Genomic DNA, 24270 nt, shown 5'->3' on the forward strand with positions numbered 1-24270 from the left:
GCGCCGCCCCCTGGGAGCTCCAGTCCTCAGTCGGCAAAGGAATAACCTGGACTCGAACTGGCAACATAGGGCCTATCCTGCACTCCACGCGGAGAGCCTTTTACTGGATGCACCACTCGGGAGCCCCCCCCCCCCCCGTATTTACCTGTTCTTTGACACCATTTAATCTGGCCTAAATTGTACACTTTTTTTTTCACTTTCTTTGGAATCCCGACTAACCAGATTTTAGCAACAGAGCTACTGGTATATTTATAACTGTTGGATAAGGTACACACCCTGATAATGCATAGTCAGACACTAGTGAATAACAACTTGTAAAAAATGAGTCGCTAGGGTCCAGAGTGTACAAGGTCCCACTGCATCACTTACTACTAAAACAACAACATCACACAAAAACTGGCTACACTTGAATGAGGAATAAACTCATTACTTTATTAAAATGTGATCTCTGGACACAAGCCATGGAGTCTCCCCAACACCTTGAAAACAACTATTAAAACCTCACACTGTTTTTGTCTCAATGCGTAGCATGATTATCTCAGAACCGGTTTGTCATGTTACATGATGGGAGGCCAATGTCTCATTCTGCTGCATGAAGAGAAATATTCAGTTATACAATGCCATGCAACAATACCACTAATACCACCATCTGAAATACATTACAAATAAAACAAGCCTTTTATCTTATAATAGCACAGTTATAGAACTACCCATATGAACTTCGGAACACCTGAAAACAGTAAGCAATGCGTACTATGGAAATATACTTGGCTCTCCCAACAACCATAGTTTGCTAACTTTAGGGGATATGAAATGGGTGGAATTAATTAAATGGAAGGAAGGAAAAGGGAAAAGAAAGAACAAAAGAATGCCATAAAAATAGCCATGTTTCCTAAACCGGATTTTAATTATAAAAAAATGCCATATTGTTCTACCGATCATAGAGAAACACACAAAAAATGATAATCAAAACTCTATAAATAAATACTCTTGTGTGGTCCAAACATCAGGAAATCGGACTGTGCTCACAGCCTTCACAGAGGCACAGTCAACTATATTAGCACAAGGAAGCTAATTATAGTACCGGTCACCGCGGTTTATTTCAAGGGCAAATCACTGTTAGACACACGAGTACCTGAGACACTACAGTATTTGCAGCTGTTGTAAGTTACAGTAGATTGTAGGAAGGCCACTCCAGACAAATCTAATAGTTAACAAGCCCTAAGGGTTCTGCCTCCCCTGGTCTCTATAAAGTACTGCAGTCAGAGGGGATTTGGTGCTTTTCTGCAGTACTGCACCAGAAGCCACAGACGTTCTATTCAAGGGACTGTGCATTGCAGTGAGGCCTGTGAACCAGTACAGAGGGGCAAGTGATGGTAGGTGAAGGAAGCCATTGATCTAAAATGAGGGGAGTCCTTTTTACTCTTTTTCTCTTACATGTTGGGTACTGGGCATGTTTTCTGATCAGAGGAAAACCATTTTAAACAGTATCATTTTTACTGGCTATAACCCTGTTTAGTTCGTTGCAGGTAAGAGCAGTTCATTTACTATTAGGACTAAGGAGTCTTTATATCTTTTAAATGTTTGTTCCTTTCAGATAATTGCTTCACAATACTGTAGGGCTCAAACATTGCAAAGTTCAATCTGAAAAGAGCCCCAGTCTTATGTGCAGGGAACCTGTGAAGAATCTTGAAACTAAAGACTACAAAGGGGTTTCATACAAGCTAAACGCTAGTAGTGTTATTTAATAAGCTTTTGGGTACCCACAGAAGAAACATCTTAAATGTACACTGTGCTGTATGGAAGTACTACAGTTTCACAGGTGAAATCCTGAGAGCAATTATTTAAAAGCTAAACAGCAAACAATTGTAACATTCTGAACAGAAAATGGGTTCTGGGTAACAGCCTTCAAACTATGCTGCTTGTGTTCACTTGAACAGTTTTCCATTACTTCACTGATCGTTTAGACCTCTTTATAAAGACCATATTCAACTGAAATTACAAAGCACCCAGTGTCAGAAGTGCTAAAGAAAACAGGCTTCTGAATTTCTGTGAAGCAAGCTATGGGGTACAGTATATTATACAGTACCATTGACAGGGCAACCTAAAAATGTGTTTTAGAACCAAAATAATTATTGGTATATCAAACACCATTTCTCCATCCAGTTAACTTCCCACCAACTGAAGATTAAACAAATGGTACACAAAAAATAAAATAAATTTCAAGTAAATACCAAATCAATACACTTTACCATTTAGGAAGAACAGCAACAAACCAAAGTTTGACACAGCAGGTTAGGATTAAAATGGAGCCTTATAAGATCTTTTCATCAAAACACAAAACACATAGAAAACAAGCTATAAAGTATTATTTGTGAGCTCATGAAGGTACTCAAAGGAGTAACAGAAGCTACCTAAATTGAGTTCAGCTGCTCTTGATTCTTTGCCTTATGTGCTTAATGTCTATAAACGTTATTACAGTAACTTTCATTAGTCATATTTCAGTTAACTGAGGATGCTAATATAGACTTCCCCTTTGTAACAATGGTCTGGTACATGTACCAAGAATAAGGTTCTGTAAGGAAACACTCCTTAAATTAGTAGAAGTTACCACAGTGGTGGTGACCAGAATCAAACCAGAATCAATCCTCCTACTTACTGGAGCCAAATCTCCCCAACAGACGTCCTTGCACTGCCTACCATGGATAAACACATTCTATAGATCTTCCCACTCCTTAATTGCCTAGCTGTAGTTTGAGATGAGCAAGTGCTCTCTGGGCCTTCTGTCTGTCCCTAGACCTCGACTGAAGAGCTCGGACGTTTAGTCTTCGTGCTTCACAGCTTTGGAATTCCCTGCTTATTGTCAGAGTGCAGAGGCAGTTTATATTTCTAAGACTTATCTTTTAGACCATTCTTTTGTTTAATTGACACAGTACAGCTGCTTTTGGTTTGTGAAGCTCCCTGGGATGCATGTACAGTACATGAAGGATACCATACAAATGCAATTGCCATGGTTTGCAAAGAGGTTTTTTTTTTTTTTTCCTGTTAGTTCCAAAGGAAGGACAGAGGCCCTGGCTTCATCTCCCAGACACAGACCAAAAAAGTGCCCAAAATATAATTTAAAACTCGATTAAAATCTGCTGAGATGTGTCTGGGGGGGATTTGAGCAGAGGATTTAGTTATTTCCGTGCGAGATGGATTCTACAGAATCGTGATGGGAAAGGTTGAAGCATTTTTTCATTATTTCGCTGAAAAATGCCTCATAAAACATTAAAAATCACTAAAACATCTGCTAAGAAGAGAGCACACAATACCATCTTTATTAACAGCATTTCTTTTGAAAAGCATAAAATAAATCCTTTTCAAAGATGGTTTATTATAGGATTAATGCATAATTAACAAATGATACAATTAACACGCTTATATCTGAAAAGAAACAGTCACATATTCCCTGAAACACTATCAACAGGGTATAGGGCCAACATGGGTATGAACAGATGAGTTTGACTTCCTCGATGATTACAGCATTTGACTCCCTGCATCTAAAACTGCCCATAGTCATCACTTTTGAGTTTGTGACACATCAGTTTTTTGAACATTGTAACAGTACCTACCACCAACCTGCTATCAAAGTGCTGAATGTCTTGTATATTGACTGAAATTGACTTGCAACATAGATATTTCAATGCCATATATGGTATAACCAATTACTCAAGGAGGATAGCCCATTTTACAGACAAGAGTGTGCTATGTGTTGCAGGTCTTTTTGATTTCTTTGTCCAGCCCCTGTATGAAGCTTGACTTGGGATTGGATATCTGAACCTCTCCAGCGAGTGTAGTGATATCTTAGCTGCTCTGCAAGTAAGCCTGTTCATTATTTATCTGTGTGACGGTGCTCCATGGGGTGTACTGCTGCAGCCAGTTATCTGTGTTCAGGGAATTCTCGGTATGCTTGCTTCCAAGAGACTAAATAAACAGGCAGAGCAGGACCCCAGCTGGCCTCAAGGCAGCGTTTCATGTCCAATTGAAGATGTTATGTCTATTTGGAACTGTTCAGAGACAACATTTTAATTTTAGAACACAAGGAACAAACTGATTTCCTAGAATAATAGTCGGTTTTACCTGTCGCATTAAAAATAGAACCGCAGTAACATTTACGTAAGCCTGTATTGAGTTTTTTTGGGGTAAAAAAAATTGCTGTTTTCATCCATCCAAGAATTTATTTCTTATTTACTTCGTTCCTTCGTTATTATTATTATTTCATTATCTTTATTCCTTTCTTTTGCGTTTATTTAGTAAAACATTTTAGAAAATTGGCTTTTTATTGCCTGGCATCTCATTGGCTAATACCCTTGGCAGGGGGGTACATTAACTTTCAATAGATGACCAGGAAATAAAAAGTACTAGCATAAATGCCTTTTCACCTGGACAGATATACTTGAGCCACATAGTATTCAAGTTTTAAATCACAAAACTTGTTTCTGCCTTCCCCTCCACCCCCCCAACATCACAGTTGCCCATTTTCTAAGCACAACAAGACTCTCCAGCATGGGCAGTATCAGGAAATACCGGCCCTTCCAGGGGCTATAAGTCCCTCCGCCTGTGGCGTCAGGCCTCATTACACCCTTGGACGGTCTGGTATTGCCCAATACTGCCCACCCTGTCGGGTTTACAGCTTACATATTCTACTTCAAGCTTAACCGTACATAATATGTTATATATTTGTACTTCTGACACTTCTTATTGCTTACTACAATAAAAGAATGAAGCACACTGTATTAATCCTGTTCTAAAACTAGAACCTACTTTTTTATCTAATAAAGCTTCAAGGTGTAAGATCAAAGGGCTGTGCTAATACCTTTTATTAAAGTATGAGGAACAAAGAGCCTCAGTCGGGACAGGGGGATATTTGCAGCAAAATCCATGAGGCCTCAATATGCGTGAAAGAGCAGTAAATCAGCCCGAATTCTTCAGTTTACTGAACATGGCTCACATGCTGTAGTGAACCACAATGATGACAACAGCAAAAAATCGGTTTTTACTGCTTTGGAAGGAGCCGACAGCAGTGATAGAGAAGAAGAAGAAGGAGGGTGTGATTCTGAGTCTTTTTCATTTCTTCAGGAGGAGGCTCAGGAGTCTGTCTGTTAGCAGTTGTTCACACACCGTGATTTTACTGAAATAACAGGTCACACCGATTTGACCTGGAGAGTGCTGCAACTACACTATTACTCAGGTTTGTCCATGTAGCACTTCGTTTCTTTATACATTTTTAATGACAACTATTTGGAAGCTATTGAAAAAAAAAATTCTTGTGGGCCTTACAAAAAAAAAAAAAAAAATGTTGGATTGAACTGAATTCTATTACAATGGACTGCAAACATCTGCATAGTTGATATTTGCCAATACAGTTGCAAACAGATAATAATGTTATCCTATATTACAATAATTGTGGACTAGGGCACACAAAATCTTTGTGGAAAGTTTTAAACAGTCACATATTCCCTGAAATAAACACTTACCAGAAAGGATATATATATTTTTTTTTAACTCTCAACAAGTTTCCCCCCGTCCGTTCTCCCCCCCCCCTGAGCAAAGTGAATTACAAAGGGAGCAATACTTTGTAATCAATACACTATGTGCACTTTGGCTAATCTGAATAGTGATGCTCTTCTGCCTAATGAGTACTTGAGTAAGGAGAGGCTGTCTCTGTGTCGGTTGGTGATACCAGCCAAGCCCTGTCTAGCATGTGCTGCAAATGAAGTGCAGACCTCCTCACTCGGGATGTTACTCTGCGTGCACCTCTCAAAAAGGAGCTGCTAATGTAAACCATATGCTGTCATACTGACCTACTATTCAGGATCTGGCACAGGCCAGGGCTATGACTGATGCTACTGTCTGGTACTCCAGACAGTGCCGGGATGTATTGTTTTATTAATGTTAGAATATTCACAACATGCTGCCTAAAACCCTCTTGGTTAAAAAGGAGAAATCTGCATCACTATCGATAAGGACACAAAACACAAAAGAATCGGTCTTGTTTTCATGAACAGTGATTGCACTGTTGCTCATAATATTTTGTGTTTACCCGCTCAAAAAGTCCTTCTGGTTCACCTCTTTTGCATATCCAATGCAAATGCTGCTGCAAGCTTGTAGGGAAGTGCACTGTAAAAATGGACGCAGTAATTCTCTGCTTTAATGACGCACTCTCAGCTTTACAGAGTTGATGAAATTCAAAAACCTTTACAACACCAGAAGCTCACTGGTTTATCCTGTAAAAATACAGGACTTGTGAAGTCTTCTGTAGCCAAGTTCCAGCCTCAATCCACATCTTAACTTAACACTGAATACTGTTTTTCTGTACTTCTAGGTAATAATGGAATGGTGTAACAGCCGATGGCGGGATTGAATTGCCTCAAAGTACATGCATTGTCCTTAAAATAACCCAGTCTACCTCGGGGGGTTGAAGTCAGTGAGCTAAAGAAGTCAAGTCATTCAGCTGACAGGTAAATCCTACTCATCAACCGCAAACTTTCTACTGTACTTTAGTATACTGAAAAGCTCTCTGCAGTGCAGCTGTCACTCACAGTCTAAGTAGGTCACAGGGGTTATTGTTACACAGGTAAACTTGGGCTCATCCTGTACAAGGATTTTGTACAGTTACACATAAAGTACAAGCTTGGTTCCTATTGATTTTCAAGGAAATACATTAAACAGAAGTAGGTCACGCTCATCATCTTCTGCAAAGACCCCGTGCAGATGCTAATACGATGTTGCTCTAGAGGTCTGGTATCACAATGCAATATGAACAATCTAATTCTGGTTCTGCACGCTGCATCTAACACATGTCATCATTCATCTGTAGAAAAGATGTCTTGGTGCAGCAGGAGCAGGTGGCTTTGCAGGTGTTATTGTAGTTTGATTCTGGACTTATATCAACATTGATAATTATGATAAGCGTGAGGGACAGCCTGGTGACTGTGTGCCGTGGCTCAGAGCTCAAAGAGCAGCAGGAAGAGGTCTGACAGTTCAGCAGACACAAGACTCCTGATAACAACAATTATTATCTGTTCCAAACCCTGTCTGGAACCTCGGGTGACTTCTGTCAACACATCACACAGATAAAAACACAAGCTGCTTATGAGGAGTTTAATTATCTGTGCTGTCCTTAATATTGAATAGAACTTGTGTGCTTCAGTGTACAAACTGCAAGGCAAGATCACAGAAGAATCCAGAGAATGAGGTCATACGCATGTCTATTATATTGAAGCAAATACACATCCTTGTACGTCTAGTGGGAACGGCTGCATTTAGTGCAGGTACTAATTTTGAAACAGACTTTATTTTAACAGCATTCTTATTGTTTATTAATATGTCTTTGTATTCTTTTGTAACATTCTTAGAGTATAAAAGGTTTAGGCATAGGATGATTGCTGTCATTACCAATAAGTCAATATGGGAAAAAGTAAAGAGCTATCTGAAGAGCTTAGGCAGAAAATAATGTATTGTCATAAAGCTGGAGAAGGATATAAGAAGATTTCCAAGCATTTGAGTACCCCAATTTCAACTATTCTATTATCAAGAAGTACAAGACTCATGGTATTGTCACAACGCTCCCTCGGTCTGGAAGAAAGAAGATTCTTTCACCAAGAACAAGTAGAAGAACTGTGAGAAAGGATACTAACAATCCAAGATTGACTGCCAAAGATAGTCAAAGTGAATTGGCTGCAAGTGGGACTGGGGTTTCCATTTCAACCATAGGTCGAGTATTGCATGATGAAGGTCTCAATGGTCGCAGGCCAAGGAAAAAGCCACTCTTAGGAATATGTCACAAGGACAATTGCTTAGTTTGCAAAATGGCATTTAAATGATGGATACAAGTTGTGGTCAAAGGTTCTGTGGAGTGATGAAACAAAAATTAAGCTATTTGGTCATGCTGATAGTCGTTACATTTGGAGAAAGTCTGGTGAGGTGTACACAGAAAAGAACACCACACCTACTGTCAAGCATGGAAGTGGTAATATCCTTCAATGGGGCTGTTTTCCTCTAATGGTACAGGAAATGTAGTTCCAATACATGGTAACATGGATACCATAGCATACCAAAAGATATTGGCCAATCACCTGAAACCCTCCGTTACAAAACTTGATTTAAAGCGCAACTGGATGTTCCAACACAACAACGATCCAAAGCACACATCAAAATCTACTTAAAGAATGGTTAAACAAGAAAAAAAATCAAGGTTCTGGAATGGTCTAGTCAAAGTCCCGATCTAAATCTGATTGAGAATCTTTGGCATGAGTTGAAGAAGGCTGTGCACAAGAGAAGTCCTCGGAATTTGAATGAACTGGAACAATTAGCTCAACTAGGTATTCATTTCATTTTCCTTGTCAGGGTATGAATACTTTTGAATTAGCATTTTTGGAGTTTTGCAAAAACAGTTGCTGAAATAAATAATTCTAGACATCTATTTCTTGTAACTTTTTTCCCCTCACCCACAACAGCAAACCTTTTGCTACAAAAAGATTTTTCCTAAAATCCTTTGTTTGAGAAATTTCTAGAAATTATAAATTTCCATTGGGGTATGTAAACTTGAATGAATACAACTGTATGTATGTTACATATTCAGTGAGATATGTTTTCTCTTATTATACAGAGTATGAACAAGGGAAGGACTTCATGTGGTTTCATTGAAATTCTATCAAAGGAGGAAGGCAGGTGGTACAATAGTTGCCTTTCACCTAAAAGCTCTGCAGTCAGCCCCAGCAGATACTGATGTAAATGGAATCTCAAATGGACACATTTCCCAAAGCCATGTGTATACCTCCTTTTAGGCCCTGATGACTTATTCAAAGCATGTTTGTGTCTAACTAGCAGAAACTCCTTGTTCACTTCAAACTGCACTATCAACAACAACAGAAGGGCTGGTTTGTAAATCCATTTGAGATTTAGAAATGATTTGTATGGACACGTCTTCTAATGGGAAACTATTTGTTCATTATAAAACGTGTACAGTACACACAGGAGAAATGGCTTTTGACATCACACGCTGTGATGCAAATGTGTCACCGACACCAAACTTCTTTAATGCCTTTAAAATCCACTTTTTCAATAAATTAAGCAACAGTCAAATTAGTCAAGGTCCAGGTAACAAAGACACTATTGATGCAGCCCTGTGCTCATGCTCATAGATCTAGCAGACCATTCAAATAGACTGCTAGTGAAGTCAATGTTTGACATCCTGGAAAACACTGCCTGTGCTGCTGCTGGCTCTTGTGCTGATCTGCAACAGACTCTTGTTAGACAGAGTCCTGAAATTAAAAGCAGCTTGAATAAATCCTGCAGCACTTTGCCTGTCCAATAACCCACTGATCATTATTTCCTTAATCCTCTGGCCTGAAAGGTGAACTATTAGATGCAAACAGCCACAAAAAAAGCACATTACATTATTCCTTCAATTTTTTTTTTCTCATTATGACTGCATTCATCTACAGTCGGATGTAACATATTTAAAGATCTGCATGTTGGACAGTGTCTTTATTTGAAGTTTGACAGCGGAAAACATCCAATTTGCTGGTAAGGTTGGAACTGGAACTAGATATGGGTCGTTTTCCTGGATCTTGATGATGCAGAACAGGGGGATCACGTTACTTTGCAACAGAGATACAGCAAGTTTCCTCTGCTGGGGCCACTTCTACATCGTCAGTCACACCACCCTGGATTCTCATCAGCTACCAGAAGCTGTGGCTTGTGCCTGGCCAGTACCTGGATGAGAGACTGCTGAGACACACTGGTAGAAGTGGCTTTGGTGGTCCACTGGGGGGCACGGCAATGCCAACATCTTATGGTGCCCATATGTTTTGCATTGTTCGGGGGTCTACATAATATTTAACTACAATATTTTTCATATGGGTTATTATATCTCCATGATTGTTTACCACACCCATGGGCTCAAGGGATTGATGCCAAGTGAACCTGCTTGGTCTCATTTTTCAGCTTCTTCCCGTTTTGTTTTGTTTTTTTGTTGCTAATTAAACCAGTTGCTACGGGTATGGTTAATCTCACCGGCACTATATGTACAGTTGTACACACTCTTCGTGTCGAGATTTGACTGAGTGCATCATTTCATTATTTTTACGAGCGCCCAATTCATTCATAAAATTTAAAGCAGAATTACAAAATACAATTATGTATATTGGTAAAAAAAAAAAAAAAAATTCTGCTCTTTACACGACTTCAAAATAGAAAAAAAGTTCCAGCTGTGTGTGATTAGGGTTGACTCACTCTAAATATATAAGATTGACACCTGAGGAAACTAAGCCTACACGCGCGCCGCTCTTGGCTGACAGCACCCACTGTATGCATAAAGACTTTTCTTTCTTAATTTGCAGCCAGAACATTAACAATATGACCACTGTCTGAATTTTACTAAATAATAAGACTGGACGATATATAGTAAATCAATGTGTACTACCATTTAATTGTGTTCCTTCCTTAATACAAACAAACAAACAAAGTTATTTTCAAATGAAATGAATCGTTTGCATCGTGATTGACCTGTCTAGTACAGTACTGCACGAAGGGAAGCAATCAAGCAGGTCTTGACAAAACTGCCTCCCGCCACGACTACTATACTATTTACAGCGACAAAACAGCAGTATCATGTTAGTGCACAGTCATGCATCTTTACAAGATTGATATTGCTTACTTCTGTAACATTTTTTTTCATCAATGTTATAATAACCATCAATCTAAAACATACAAAGCATACGCGTTTAAATAAAAAATAAAATGATATATGTACTGTATATATGTCCTTTTTTAGTGCAAATTTGACTTACCATTCTTAAAAAGTTTTCTTATTCTTTCTTTGTGTGTTATTCTTGTTGTAAAGGCGTATTCTGCTTTTCCTTTTTCACAAGTGATCGTTTAATGAATAACAGTCCCATGCGCATTAATACAATCCAGTTTTGAAACAGGTTAAATTCATCAGCGGCAGACTGCTCCTGCCCATGGCTTTTTGTAGAACTCTTGTGATGTTGTCAGTTGTCTAACGTGATTCAGAGTATGGGTAGGCTTTGCCTTGCCTTGCCTTGCCTTGCCTTTGATCAGTGCAAGTCAGACTGGTTCCATTGTAACCACTTTTGCAATTCAGTCAAACACTCCATAAATGGAGAATTCGTTTTTTCCCGCAGCCAATGGGATCAGCTGCTCACAGCGTCACTCCAAAGGGAAATCCTACCAGAATATTACTTCATGCTCGTTGGGGAATATAGCAGGAACAATGGGCTCTGGGAGTTGTAGTTTATTTTTGATTACCATGCAATTAAATACGTCAATCACTGTGTTTATGTGCAAAAAACCCTTTGTATTACAGTGTATAACGTAATGCAAACGTAGCGTGGTAGCCTTAAATTACTAAACGCTTTGCAATACGTAAATATTTATGCTGGTAATTTGATGCTATTGTCAGATCTTTTGTAGCACCTGCTGCATTGAGCCAAGAATAACCTGCTTGAAAGATACACAAGAGAACAAACAGAGCCAGTTAAGTCTCGTATTAAGACAAAAGCCAACCAACCAACCCTCACTTATTGCCACGTTTATTTATATGTGCTGGGGTTTACCAACTTGTTTATATTGTTTCTTGATAAATAGTTTATGATAACAGGTTATATTAAAAAAAAAAAAAAAAAAAAAAACAGACACAAAAATCTATTTACATTAAAATAAAATAGCACAAAATGCATTTCAATACACAATATATGTATCTGAATGAATTAGCAACCATATATATTATATTGTATATCTCTTCACAGTTCACAAAAGCACATACATACAATACATAATTTAAAACTACTTTCTAATTTACCATGTGTGTATTACGTATACCAGGTTTTGAGGTTAAGCATGGTGCTGTCTTGTGAAATAGTCTAAAAGTCTATTTTATAAATTATATCATAACTAAGCAAAGGCGTCCTGTCCAACTGAAGCAAAAATATCATGTTTAATATAAACATTAAAAAAAAAAGAGAACAAACTGTAGTCAACATTCAGTATTCAAATCACACGCCACCCTGTGGTTTTTCTTTTCTGACATACTGAAACTTAGTTCTATTTTAGGTACTCATTCTGGCATGATCTGAATCGCTGTTTTATCTATTCACAGGAACAGTTCAAAAGTAAAAATTAAATAGCGCTATTATTGATCCTTTGTTCATTGAACATACGGTACTTTAATGTATGCACCTGTACTACAAGCTAGGCTGTCAATTCAATAGCATGATTACTAACCACAAACAATATTTGCAATGTGAAACAATGAAATGTGGATAAGATGTCTAAAGTGTGTTTGCAAAGCTAGCACAGTAGCTGTTCTGTCCCATAGTACTTTTCTTCTTCAGAGCGAAAGTCACGCCTTCTGTTATCTGACAGACAACTTGGCGCAACCATCTGTTGCCACGGTAACAGCGTCACACGCTGCGGCACAGACACGTCGACTGAAGAGGCAGGCCTCAAATATTATTGCTTCAAGATGTGAATGCCATTTAACTACAGATAAGAACAATATTGTCATCTCTCGCGACGACCGTTAAATTATTGCCTGTTTGATTTTTTTTGTGTGTGTTTTAATGGTGTTGATTATAATATAATGATGTGTTTTAACGCCAAAACCGATAGCAGGAAGACATTTACAGGGATTCAGCGATTTTCATGATGGTAAATGCGCATGTCCAATTAAAATAGTTTTAAAAATAGATTTAAAAAAAGTAGCAAAATTCTCATTTTCTACCACAGGTAGATAAGTAGAAAGCGTGTGTTATTTTGCTACGTCATTTTCTTGGATATGACGATGTTAACCATTTTGTTTTAGACTTCTTTATGTTGGAGTATTATTAGCATTATGCAGTAAAAAGATAGTATAGTCAATAATATCTGTTCTTTATATATGAGGAGTTTACAATTGTTTGTAAATGGTTTGTCTCTAACACGACTGATTAATTAGCATTAATAATGTAAATGCATTCCTGAGTATTCTCAACGTTTTTAAAGTGGCATCTTCCTGTTGCAAGCAACTTACATCCAGCATGGGCAAATCAGCAGATCTGAGGGACTTGGATAGGATGCTGTGGGGATGCATAGCAGGTGCTTGGTTGCTAGGTGCATCTGTTACCAAGACTGCAAAAAATACTGAACATGTCAACCCCCAATTTCCCCGAGGAATAAGAGTTTGTAACCATTTCTGAATAGTGAGGTATCCATCCAGAAAATGAAAACGCCTTGCAGACTTGTCACGTCATATACAACAGTGAAACAGTTGTTTCTTATGTAATTTGCACCCCATTTAAACTGTAATTTCAAACTAGATTTTGGACATAAAAATGTACAAAAGTATACAATGTTTCTGAAGCACCTCAGTCCAGGTAACTTAAAACTTAAAACCTTTGGGGTTTTCTTTTTCAATGTTGCCTTTTAAGTGACATCATGCATGTATACCGGGAAATGTAATGAATATTTAAAGCATAATGATAGTCAATCCATTATGGCATCATTTGGTCAGCAAAGTAACAGTAAAAACACATTATAGGATCACATTAATGTTATAACATATTGCAAAGAATATGCACCATCTAATTTCCATGAATTTCCCGCAAACATTGCCTACACTACGTACACATTAAAAAAAACTTGGTTTACTTTGTTGTAGGGAGTAATTATTTGTATTTTACATTGCAATATGGCTAACACGATGATTGACAGCCATGTTAAGAATAATATCTATATCAAAACAAAATGATAGAGTACAGGACGCTTTCAATTAGCTTTTGAATTGGAAAAATAATTTTGGGAAAGCTGATGTCGCCACCATAAAACTACAGTAGGCTTACTTTTTTAAATAAATGGTCATATTTGTTTTCACTTTAAAAACAACTGAATTCAATTAACAAACAACTAGAAGCTTGTTTTTTTTTCAGTTAGTTCTGTGGTTAGGTTTAGGAACCTTTTTACTGATACTCTATCAGTCTTAAAGTAATTTATTATTAACTTCATTCTGCAGGCATGAATTTTTAAAAAGGAAATGTCAAGACGAAGCACAAGCTTTCCATCACCCGCATCTTTTGAACGGTATGACATTTAAAAAGCCAGCATGAAATATTCATGTATTAATGAAGTCATTTAATTGTGGTGAAACAAAGAAAAACTCAAGACAGAGCTACATGTTATGACATTGAATAGGTTTTGTCAATATTGCTCTTGTTCAGTAGGAAAGGAAGGGAGAGACCTCTCGTTACTTCCCCTTAAAAATACTCTTGGGTGTTTATTTAGTTTCACTAAATACATATTTAATAATGTGTGCTTCATATAGTTTATTAATGTATATAGTGTCAATGTGAGTGCTACGTCCAAGTGCACTGGAAAGCAATGCAGAGTGAGACTTCATATTCATTATTGCTTTGTTTTTTTAAGATCCTCGCACAGGCCTCGAACTTCACTGAGGCATACTTGCTCACTGCCAGCAGTACCAGTACATCCCGTTGCTATGGTAAACCGCGTGGACCAGCTTGAAGACAGGGTTGTCAGTCATGAGAAGACATCTCCCACCACTGTGAAGCAAGCATTGCGTATGAAGGAGGAGGTTGTAAACAATCTGCAAGGCCCGCAGAGGAAAGGGGTGGGAGAGCAGGATGCCCGGCAGCTCCTGGAAGAGCATATCCAGACCATTACAGCCACTGTGAGCCGACTGAACAGAGATATAGAGGCAAGAGACTGTTTGAGCAAAAATCAGGAGCTGTTTTGTAAATGCATTTAATAACTCATCCTGCCTTTGCTGTGTTGTAAAAGTTTACTGCAGTATAACATGGGGTAGTAAAGCATAGTATTGGTTTAGGGAAAGCATGGTAAAGCACAGACAATAATAGATAAGATTGGTAAGTCTTAATAAAAGGCTGTCTTTTTCATCAGCACTTTATTCTAAATCATCATGAAATTATAAACAAAATGTAGTTTGAAAAAAATTGATCTGTAGATCTGAGTGCAGCTGGGTTGCACAAATTTGCAGTGAAAAATCAGGGAACTAGTTTGAATATTTGTCTCAGCTCATGAAAAATGTACCACAGTGAATTTGCACGCTCTACTTAGATCAATTGGCACACTTTAATCCACTCTTACTATGCGATTTTCATGCTTTTCTACACTTTCCCACCATTGAACCATGTCTGAATTTGCTTTACATGGCCTAAACCATTCTTCTGAAAAGATACAGATAACTAGAAGTGGAAATGCGGACACCTCTCATTCTTCTTCCATTATTTTATTTTCAGAAAGCTGTTTTTATATTGAGCAGTACCAAATCCAGGCCAAACTCCAGCTAATGGGATGCAGGTCTGCGTGGCCATGCTGTTCTAATGTTACATGCGTTTCTAACAGGTTCTCCAGGAGCAGATCCATGCTCGGGATGGTGTTAGCTATGGCACTAATACTGCACTCAAGAGCCTGGAAATGCAACAGCTGTGTAGCCTGGGTGACCTTCGATGGAGAATTGCTAGGTGAGTGCACACCAGTAGATGTCCACTCAGCAGCACATTTCCATTACATTACATTGAAGGGAATATTTGTGACACACGTGTACTTTCAGAGTATCGTATCATGTTTGTTTTTACTTTTAGAGGTCTTTTTTTTTATCTTACAGTATTATTAAACATGATCTTATTATGGTCAGCTAGGAAACCTCCTGAACAAAGTTCAATTAGTCACAAACCCTGAGAAACTGTCCCCACTCCTTCAATGTCCTCTTCATTGTCATTAACCAACCAGCTGCTTCCCCTATTGACTCACGTTTCAGCCAGTAACCTGCTTTTACACAGAAAAGACACAGCTGAGGTGAAAGGTGAAACAGTTACAGATTTCCTGAGACTAAGGCAAGGAAGTGACCAAATGACCAAGGAAGTGAAACATGTCCCGAAAGCAGGGCTTGCAAACAGAGATTTCTTGAACAGAGAGAAAGTATCACATATCGTACTCAAAAATAAAAGCACACGTCTCAAAACAGCACATCTGAGACCTGTGGAACAAACAGAAGTGTGTGATGTGCAAGATCATGTAAATATTTTGTTAGTCACAACCACTTTAAATAACAGAACAACTTTGATCAGCTGTGTAAAAAGCTGTGAGAATGAGTTCTGCTTAACTGCTTAAGCAAGGCATACATCATGACTGCGGCAGTGGTTTTCATTTAGAGAGGTAATGAACTTGTCACCCTTCCTCTTTCTCCCCATTGAAGTTAAATAGGGATACAAACACATTTGTGCTGTATCCATTATACAGTATATAGGGTGTAGGTCATACAGATGGTTACATTCAAAATGTATTCCGATGTTTTGCTAACCTTTCATTTTACTCGCTGGTGATGGGATTGCATGTGTGGGACAGTTTCTAACTAATCCCAGCTGGACCGAAATTCAGGGTTGTTTACTTTAGGTGCTGTTCTTGCTGTTTTCATTATCGTGTGTTTAGCTTACTACTGGGGCATGAAGCTATTCAAGTTAATACCTTTAGCATGCTGTAATAACTCTTACATACTGGACAAGGATGCATTTGAAATTGAGATTGTTTATATGGCCACTGAATGTCTCGAGACCTGCCTTTAAATCTGTTTTGTGCTGCAGGATTAACCAATTGTGAAGTGAAGAGTTTGTTGAAATGTGGTCAAATCATACCGTTTACTATCATCTAAAAAAAAATCCTCATCCTCAACACCGGTTAACTATACCGGAGTGTGTCTGAAATTAACAAAAATTTAAAATTGCTTGTCATTAAAACTGTCCATATAGCTAACATAAAATTAAAACTGAATTGCTTGAAGACACATAATCTATAAAAGTAAAGTGCTGTTTCAAATTAACATAGTTTTGCAAAATGCTGTACATACACATAATTCTCAGTTTTATTACATTACCACTTTGGAAGAATGATGTGCATTCAAGTTATATATATATATATATATATATATATATATATATATATATATATATATATATATATATATATTTAATCCAAGCCTTTTTTAAAGAGACATTATCCTGTATGCTTTGAGCAACTCATTTTACGTCATAGAACTACACACTACAGACAGCATTATACAAAATATACTTTCCACGTTAAATAAACTAATAGTCCAGAAATGTTTCCCACAATGTTAAGGTTCAACTTTCATATACAGTATTCACATATTTCTCTAGAAACAATCTGTGAAATATTTTTTTACCTATTAATCTTGTATATGCATTGATGTAATTTTTTAAATAAGCTTTTCAGCACCCCACTTTATAATGATTGTTTATATTTAATTGCTCGATATTTTTTTTTTCATTTGAAGAGGGAAGGAAGCATAACTATATAAACTTCAATTAAAAAAAACAAACTTGAATGTACTTTATTATTCTGGTATTAGTTTGCAGGAACATTGAAATACACCAATGTGGTAGATAATGAAAGACCTTCTTCACAATTCAGAGTGATTATGGATATGTGCCTCACCCTTTGTTGTTATGTGAAATCAGTTTGGAATCATATTAAGCTCAACAAAAAACAAGCATGTATTGGAATTTGGAAAAGTATTTCAAGCATGGGCTGCTCTTCATTTCTTCACAAGGCAGGGCGCTGTCTTATTGTTTTGTCGTCTTTGTTTATTTTTTTAGGCTATCATTGACAGTCTCCTATTCTACCACAGGTGTGACGCCAGTATTTCTAGACTGTCTGCAGAAGTGAAGACTACACAAGAGAGCATCCAGAATTTAGCCAAAGAGCAGAAAAGCTCTAAAGCTGATGTGGAATGCAAAATCAAACATATAGAAATCCAGGTATGACAAGACATGTGGATCATGACAAGCATGTCTATCAGAGAGGTGAGCTTGAATCAATCTATCAAATCAAGTGCTGTTGCTTACCAATGAGTTAGTGATTAGCTCTTAGTTATGGACTTTAGCCCAATATTTCTTAATAAAATCAATACTGTGCATTGCTCAGTGCATGCCTTTAAAATATGTAATTGTTAAACAAGAAGAGTGTAATAAAGTTAACCACTGGAAAATAGTAATACATCTGGATTATATTACACCAGCAGGAAGGTCTCCAAAGCAATTTGATTATTAACCACCCAATAAAAGCAGCACTTTCACTTCTCACAGGCATGTCATAGTTACATTACAAGTTACGGGATGAAACCAGCATTATCACTGCAGAGGCTGCCCTCCTGTGATTGGTTTGAGGTTTATGTGGCCAAGTAGTACATTAATAATGTTAGCTTAATTGAATCTTATCATATACTAAAAATCAGGTAAATCTTATTACCGGTAAATGTGGACATTTCCCAAAGCTTATTGGTAAATGTCTGGAATTATGAAGAAATATATTGCTTTCTGGACATTTCCCAAAGCTTATTGGTAAAGGCCCTTGGTTATTATTGAGATTTACCGGTAAACGTCCGAAGTAAAACGCTATCATGCTTATTTAGAACATTTACCGCTTTGCCAATATTCACTGTTACTGTAACATATATAGTCATGTAAGGAGTAAGGAACACTGGAGGTGCATAGAGCCAAGAATTTAATAGGGGAGCCAAACTGGAATGCCATATGTACACTTATAAAAACCAGCAACTCTTTACTTTACAGATATCTAGGGTCTTAGGTAAGATTGAGCATTCTGTGGCACAGCAAGAAGCTAAGATTAAGGCAAACCAAGAGGACAGCAGTCACCAGCTCCACCTACTGGAAGCTAAGTAAGTAGCTGTTTTGACATTAAGGTACAACATACCAATGTCAATGGAAACAATCTTTTGAGTCAACATATTTTGTATGATTTTTTTCTGTGATGACAATAGCCAATAAAACACTAAAAATAACCTCTGAAAATAATACTATAGCTATAAAGGTGCAGTGGTTTTAATTGGTTCTTTTCTTCTGCTTCCGTTGTGTTCAGGTTGGAAGGGGTGTCAGAAGACCTGAAGGGCCAGTTGGTATCAGTTCAAAACTCTCTGGAAAAGGAACAGGAACGGGCAGTCACAGAGTGTCTTACGAAGATTGAGCAACTTTCACTAGTCATGAAGGAACAAACGGTAAGGATGCCAGCCAGGACTGGATAAAGACTACCTCTTACAGTTGGAATATAAGTCTGTTCATAATACAAAGCATTTCACTATTACAATTTACTAAGCAGGCATTTGTGTAAAGCACAAATTTAGCCACATCACTGAGCATTAAGAGAACAGCATAATGTATGCATTTAATGGAAGTCCACACACAGTGCGCCCTGCTGTTTTATTATTAATGCATTTTCTGTTTTCTTTTGCCACCTGCTAGCAATCTGCAGTATCTGCAGTCCACTGTAATGAGACCTAACCAAAATGCATGCATTATATCATTAATGTAGGTATATATGTTCATGTTCATTATATCTGGAAGACTGGGACAAACATATTATTGTTTGCTAGTTTTTTAGTTAGGAAGCTTAGTGCTAACCACTGCATTGTTTGTGTTCCAGGATAAAAATGACAAGATTGTGGAAGAGAGGTATGGTCAACTCTCCATGAAGCTTGATAAGATTGAGGAGATACAGAAAATGAATTTAGGGTCCCACAGAGTGAAGCACGCAGAGGAAAAGGAAAACGACCGGATCAACAAGATAGAGAAAGAAATACAGGACATGAGAGCAGAGACTAACGCTGGTAAGAAAAAAAATAGTATCATAGTACAGTACATTCATACATGCATTAGAAACGCATTTAGTCATGTTATAGTTTAAACTCCTTCATATAGTAAATGTATAGTTTTTACTTACAACCCCCTGGTCAGCTAGATGAGACAGAGGAATGGTTTATATGGGTATATTGTATTTATATTTATATAATGATCAGGGATCAGACCCCTTTCAGAGAGAGGAACAGAAAATATGGTCATGCTGATGCACAGATGAAAAATATTCAGTGGCAAAAATTACCATCTTTCTATTCAATAATTTGTTGTTTGTTTAACTGTAATATGGTACAAACTATACTTTTGTTTTTTCCAGTTTATTTAAAATAATATTTGAAGATTGTTTACATTTTGAAAGAATATTCAGACATAAAAGAACCCTGGTTCTTACTATCATTACCTTACCATCATTAGTTATAAGGATCTTTAAAGTATTTTACTTATGTGCTTGTCAAGGTTTCGCTGCCATTCATGAGAGTCTGGGGTCCCTAAGACATGTACTTGAAACTAAAATGAAGCTGGAGAAGGACCAACTCCAGAAACAGATCCACCAGGTGAAGAAGATGACCCAGTCTTCTGCGCAGGAAAACCAGCAGAAGTTGCATATGTAAATGAATGTATTATATCATATGAAAGTGGGCCCTTTCATACATGTATGTAATGGTAGGTTTATTGCAATATATAAATAAGCACATATGCCTGTTCTAGCACACACTGTTCTTGCATTGGTCTATGAGAGCGCAGACAAACTCCCTTTAGCCTCTCAAAGAAAGAGCATCAGTCAGTTGCACAGCTGATTAATTGATCATTTTTTTGTAATTTCCAAAATAACAATATTTTTATATAACAGCCACACAAGTCGATGTCCTAAACCTGCCCCACACTTAAAGGAGTTACAGAAGAACAGCTGAGATGATTTCTGCAAAACTATGCCGTTCTGCATAAAACGATTTTGTTTTTTTGTGAAACTAACAACCACAATATTTTTTTCTGCTAAGTACCACAAGTGCCAAGATCCTGTCTGAACTTGTGATGAAATTGTATAGTATGCTAGTAAATTATCTTATCAACATCACTGCATTTCATTTGTGGTTTATTTGTGTATGTGAGGCTTAGGACACTTTAAAGTAGTGCTAACTATTGCTTTCTATTTTACATGTAAACTCTTCAGCTAGCATCTTGAGTCCACTGTTCTAATTTAACAGTCACATTTTAAATACAGACTTTTTAATCTTTCATGAATAGCTACACCATATACAGTTTCTGGAAGAAAATATTAAAATCTTGACAGCAGTCCAATTAAAGGATGGTGCTGCTGAAGAAGAGAAAACTGTTTATTCCAACGAGGGGGCTTGCAGACCTAATAAATGTGACAGAGAAACTGTAATAGGGAGGTTTTGTATTTCTGATCCAGACCACTGTTTGTTTTTTAATTCATTACCAGTGTGTGTTTATAGGTTGTTTTGATAGATTGGCTTCACACATGTGTTGCAATATCATTTTTAAAAGGTCTCTAGGAGGTGGTGACTGAAACAGAAAAGGGTCCAGTGAATCTAAAAAGAAGAACTCATTAGTAAAGACAGCTGATATTTTCTACTCATGTCAAGTTGTTCTTTTCATGTAATAGTTACAGTTAGCACAGATGGTTCACTTTAACTACATTGTATGCATTATAAACAGGGGTTCTGATTTAGTTTCTCAGTAAAGCTTGATTTCTACCTTATAATCAATGTTGTGTGTACGTAGTTACTGTAAAAGTCAAGGACATTTACTTAACCAATGAATGGGAACCATTTTGTAAAATATACATGAAGATATTTGCTTTTTTTTTAAATGTCTTAATGAAAGTATCCTGTATTATAAAAAAAAAAAAAACTGTAACCATTGTTGCAATAAACCTGTGTGTAAATATTTTATGAAAATGCAATACAATTCAATAAGTAAATACAGGGTGCAGATCACTGGGACCTCAATGCAGAACCTTTAACAGGAGTGCTGAAGAATACATTTGGCAAAAATGGTAGAATATCATAAATAAATCAATACAAATAAAAACACACATTTATACTACTTTAACCATGTACTTTAATCATGTAATAACATTGTATTAACTGGTAATTGCCAACATATCCATTGTGTAATTACATGGAACAGCTTCTATCATACTGTTACCATGTAATTACATTAGGTATTAAGCTGTTGTTCACAAGGCCATTTCCATGTATTTGCACAGTAGTTATCATGTAAGAGCACGAAACTAGTTATTTAATCACAAAACTAGACTTAATCCTGGGATTGTTGTGATGTTTTTATTCCTAGGACATGAATCAACTGGGGAATAAAGCTGATGATCTGTGTTTAAAAATATCAAAGCAAAGACAAAGAATATTTGATATATTTGACCTCACTCTCTTATATATGGTAATAATGGAACACACAGATCACAGGAAATAAAAGCACTTAAGCTCAATCAGATACTGTAAAGCCATACATATTTGCAAGCCTTTTATTATGCATTTTTCGTGTATGAAAATAAACGCAAACATTTTTGGCACGAATATCGAATTCCACTATCAATACATACTTCATATATTGCAACAGGTTGCCAACATTTCTGGAGCAAAATAGGTTTTATGTGTATAATTAGTGTGATTTTTCTTGGTGACCTTGTTCCTACCATTTTAGATCTGTTATATGAATAAAAAGAACCTAACAGTATCCTATAATTTGTTCTGTGCATAGTCGCACTGAACTGGCGTAGTCGCTCTACATTCTGTGATATTTTGAATTTAAGGCATGTGTGTTGCTGTTTCTGTACGCTCCCATGACCGGGAAGGTGTTACATTACCAGTGTTAAGAATCTAACACACATATTAGATCGGGAGCATTTAAAATGTTTACTCAAAGCACCAGCGAAACACCTCAGTTTATACAAGATGCATTTATAATGGAAGATTACGCTTTCATTAGTTTATTCATGAATGTATAAAATAGTAATATAGTTACAGCCTTTTTCTATTACTAAATTTCAACTTTTATTTTCATGTTGAGCATATTTTCCTCTTTTTTCCATAACAATTCTGTGAAAGGATTGCGTCACGGCCAAGGCTGGAGAATGGTAGACCCAGGCAGAAGCTGTAGTTCAATGGTGCTGTTGCACACTTATTTATCAAACAAAGAAGCAAAGGCACAAGGGCCAAAACAAAAGATACACAAAATAGGTAACCTTAATTCAGCCTGGGCAATGGCCTTCATGGAAATTGGATTGGATTGGATTGGATTGGTCTGGTCTGGTCTGGTCTGGTCTGGTCTGGTCTGGTCTGGTCTGGTCTGGTCGGGTCTGGTCTGGTCGGGTCGGGTCTGGTCTGGTCTGGTCTGGTCTACAAACAAAGCATCTAGCTCACTTTATATAGCATGTGGCTGGGCTTAATTGACCCTCAATAAATCAATTAAGCGCCAGTCACATTCTGCACAAAGTTCCGGATGGAATTAACCCCATCCCTGCCATCCCTGCCAAAAAAAACACAATGTACATGGGCAGGGCTTCTGCCCTGCCACAAGTTCTCCTTTTCAATATCTTTCACAACATGGTGAAATCACCTCCTTCTTTCCTAATTTCCAGTTTATGCTCTCTTCAAACAGAGATACAGTACATTCATATCAGAGTTGCCTTTTTTTTAAGCAAGTGCAAAGGCAATGGCACTTTTTATGGGGGGGTATTTCACACCATGTAATCAAGTAAACTACAGAACAATATTGCAAAAGTCTACTGGAAGCCATAATAAACTTACTATCTAAAAATAAATCATCACAATGCACAAACAACATCCCCAAATCAACCGTGATGCTAGAACAGATTTGGAAATACATTGCTAAACCTGTTCCATTTCCACAACGAACAAGCTGGACGTGTCTGAGTCTGTCCGCCTCACGAAATTCCGCCTTCATTGTTTTAAAAAATAACATGCTTTCTGGTATAATTTAAGTGTGTTTATAGAATTATGTTTTCGCTTATGAGTTGTAATGCATTTCTACTGTGGGCTAAGTTGAGATGAAGACATGTGTCTTTTATACTAAACGTTTTCACACTACCTTTTGTAGTGTGATCATTTAAAAATCCAGTGAATGCCTATGATTAATACGTTTTGTGACTAATTTGAAGCTATTAATGTGTTTCATTATTAACTAAATCGAGTTGTTAATCAAATTGATTCATCTTGTAACATAGTTGATTTATTAAAATGTTTGGATCTACTGTTGATTGATTACAGTCTTGTTCACACTCCCAGTCATCCTAAAATAACGTGAGCATATGGTTTGTTGGAAAAACAATAAATAAATAAAACTACGTTTTTGACCGATTCAGATTTTGGTGCTGATGTATTTATTTTTCAAAAGGTTTTCTTTAGGTTGTGCTGCAGCAAAGCGGGCGGTTCTACTTCACAGCCGTGCACCACGGCCCAGTAAATCATAGCGTCAAATGAAATGTTACAGCAATATTTCCTGTTCTAATACAGTT

General features: G+C 37.2%; 2 protein-coding genes across 5 annotated transcripts in view; one reads left to right on the forward strand and one right to left on the reverse strand.

Annotated features, from left to right (window-relative positions):
* The window catches only part of LOC117428091 (unconventional myosin-Ie), a 53467-nt gene extending 42329 nt beyond the window's left edge, over positions 1-11138 (reverse strand). For both annotated transcript variants that reach the window (XM_058995226.1, XM_058995225.1), the window contains exon 1: positions 10839-11138. In XM_058995226.1, the coding sequence (XP_058851209.1) occupies positions 10839-10841 (3 nt within the window). In that variant the 5' untranslated portion in view covers positions 10842-11138. The remainder of the gene's footprint in view (positions 1-10838) is intronic.
* Positions 6383-22266, forward strand: LOC117429552 (protein FAM81A-like). Of its 3 annotated transcripts, none has more exons than XM_058995227.1 (9): positions 6383-6503; positions 14057-14124; positions 14467-14758; positions 15427-15545; positions 17729-17858; positions 18672-18778; positions 18979-19114; positions 19540-19723; positions 20208-22266. In XM_058995227.1, the coding sequence occupies exons 2-9, from the start codon at positions 14078-14080 to the stop codon at positions 20360-20362; spliced, it is 1170 nt and encodes a 389-aa protein (XP_058851210.1). In that variant the 5' UTR covers positions 6383-6503; positions 14057-14077; the 3' UTR covers positions 20363-22266. The 3 variants fall into 3 exon arrangements, with proteins under 3 accessions (XP_058851210.1, XP_033905067.3, XP_058851211.1); XM_034049176.3 differs by lacking the exon at positions 6383-6503 and adding an exon at positions 12466-12717; XM_058995228.1 differs by lacking the exons at positions 6383-6503; positions 14057-14124 and adding an exon at positions 12466-12717.
* Positions 22267-24270: the final 2004 nt, after the last annotated feature.

The sequence above is a fragment of the Acipenser ruthenus genome, chromosome 21, assembly GCF_902713425.1.
Source record: "Acipenser ruthenus chromosome 21, fAciRut3.2 maternal haplotype, whole genome shotgun sequence".
In the NCBI taxonomy this organism is placed as follows: domain Eukaryota; kingdom Metazoa; phylum Chordata; class Actinopteri; order Acipenseriformes; family Acipenseridae; genus Acipenser; species Acipenser ruthenus.

Bases quoted from the DNA above. Each gene is read 5' to 3' on its own strand.
- LOC117429552 (XM_058995227.1), top strand. From the start codon at position 14,078: ATGTCAAGACGAAGCACAAGCTTTCCATCACCCGCATCTTTTGAACG. The intron at 18,779-18,978 runs GTAAGTAGCTGT...CGTTGTGTTCAG, and splicing joins CTCCACCTACTGGAAGCTAA to GTTGGAAGGGGTGTCAGAAG. The intron at 19,115-19,539 runs GTAAGGATGCCA...TTTGTGTTCCAG, and splicing joins TAGTCATGAAGGAACAAACG to GATAAAAATGACAAGATTGT.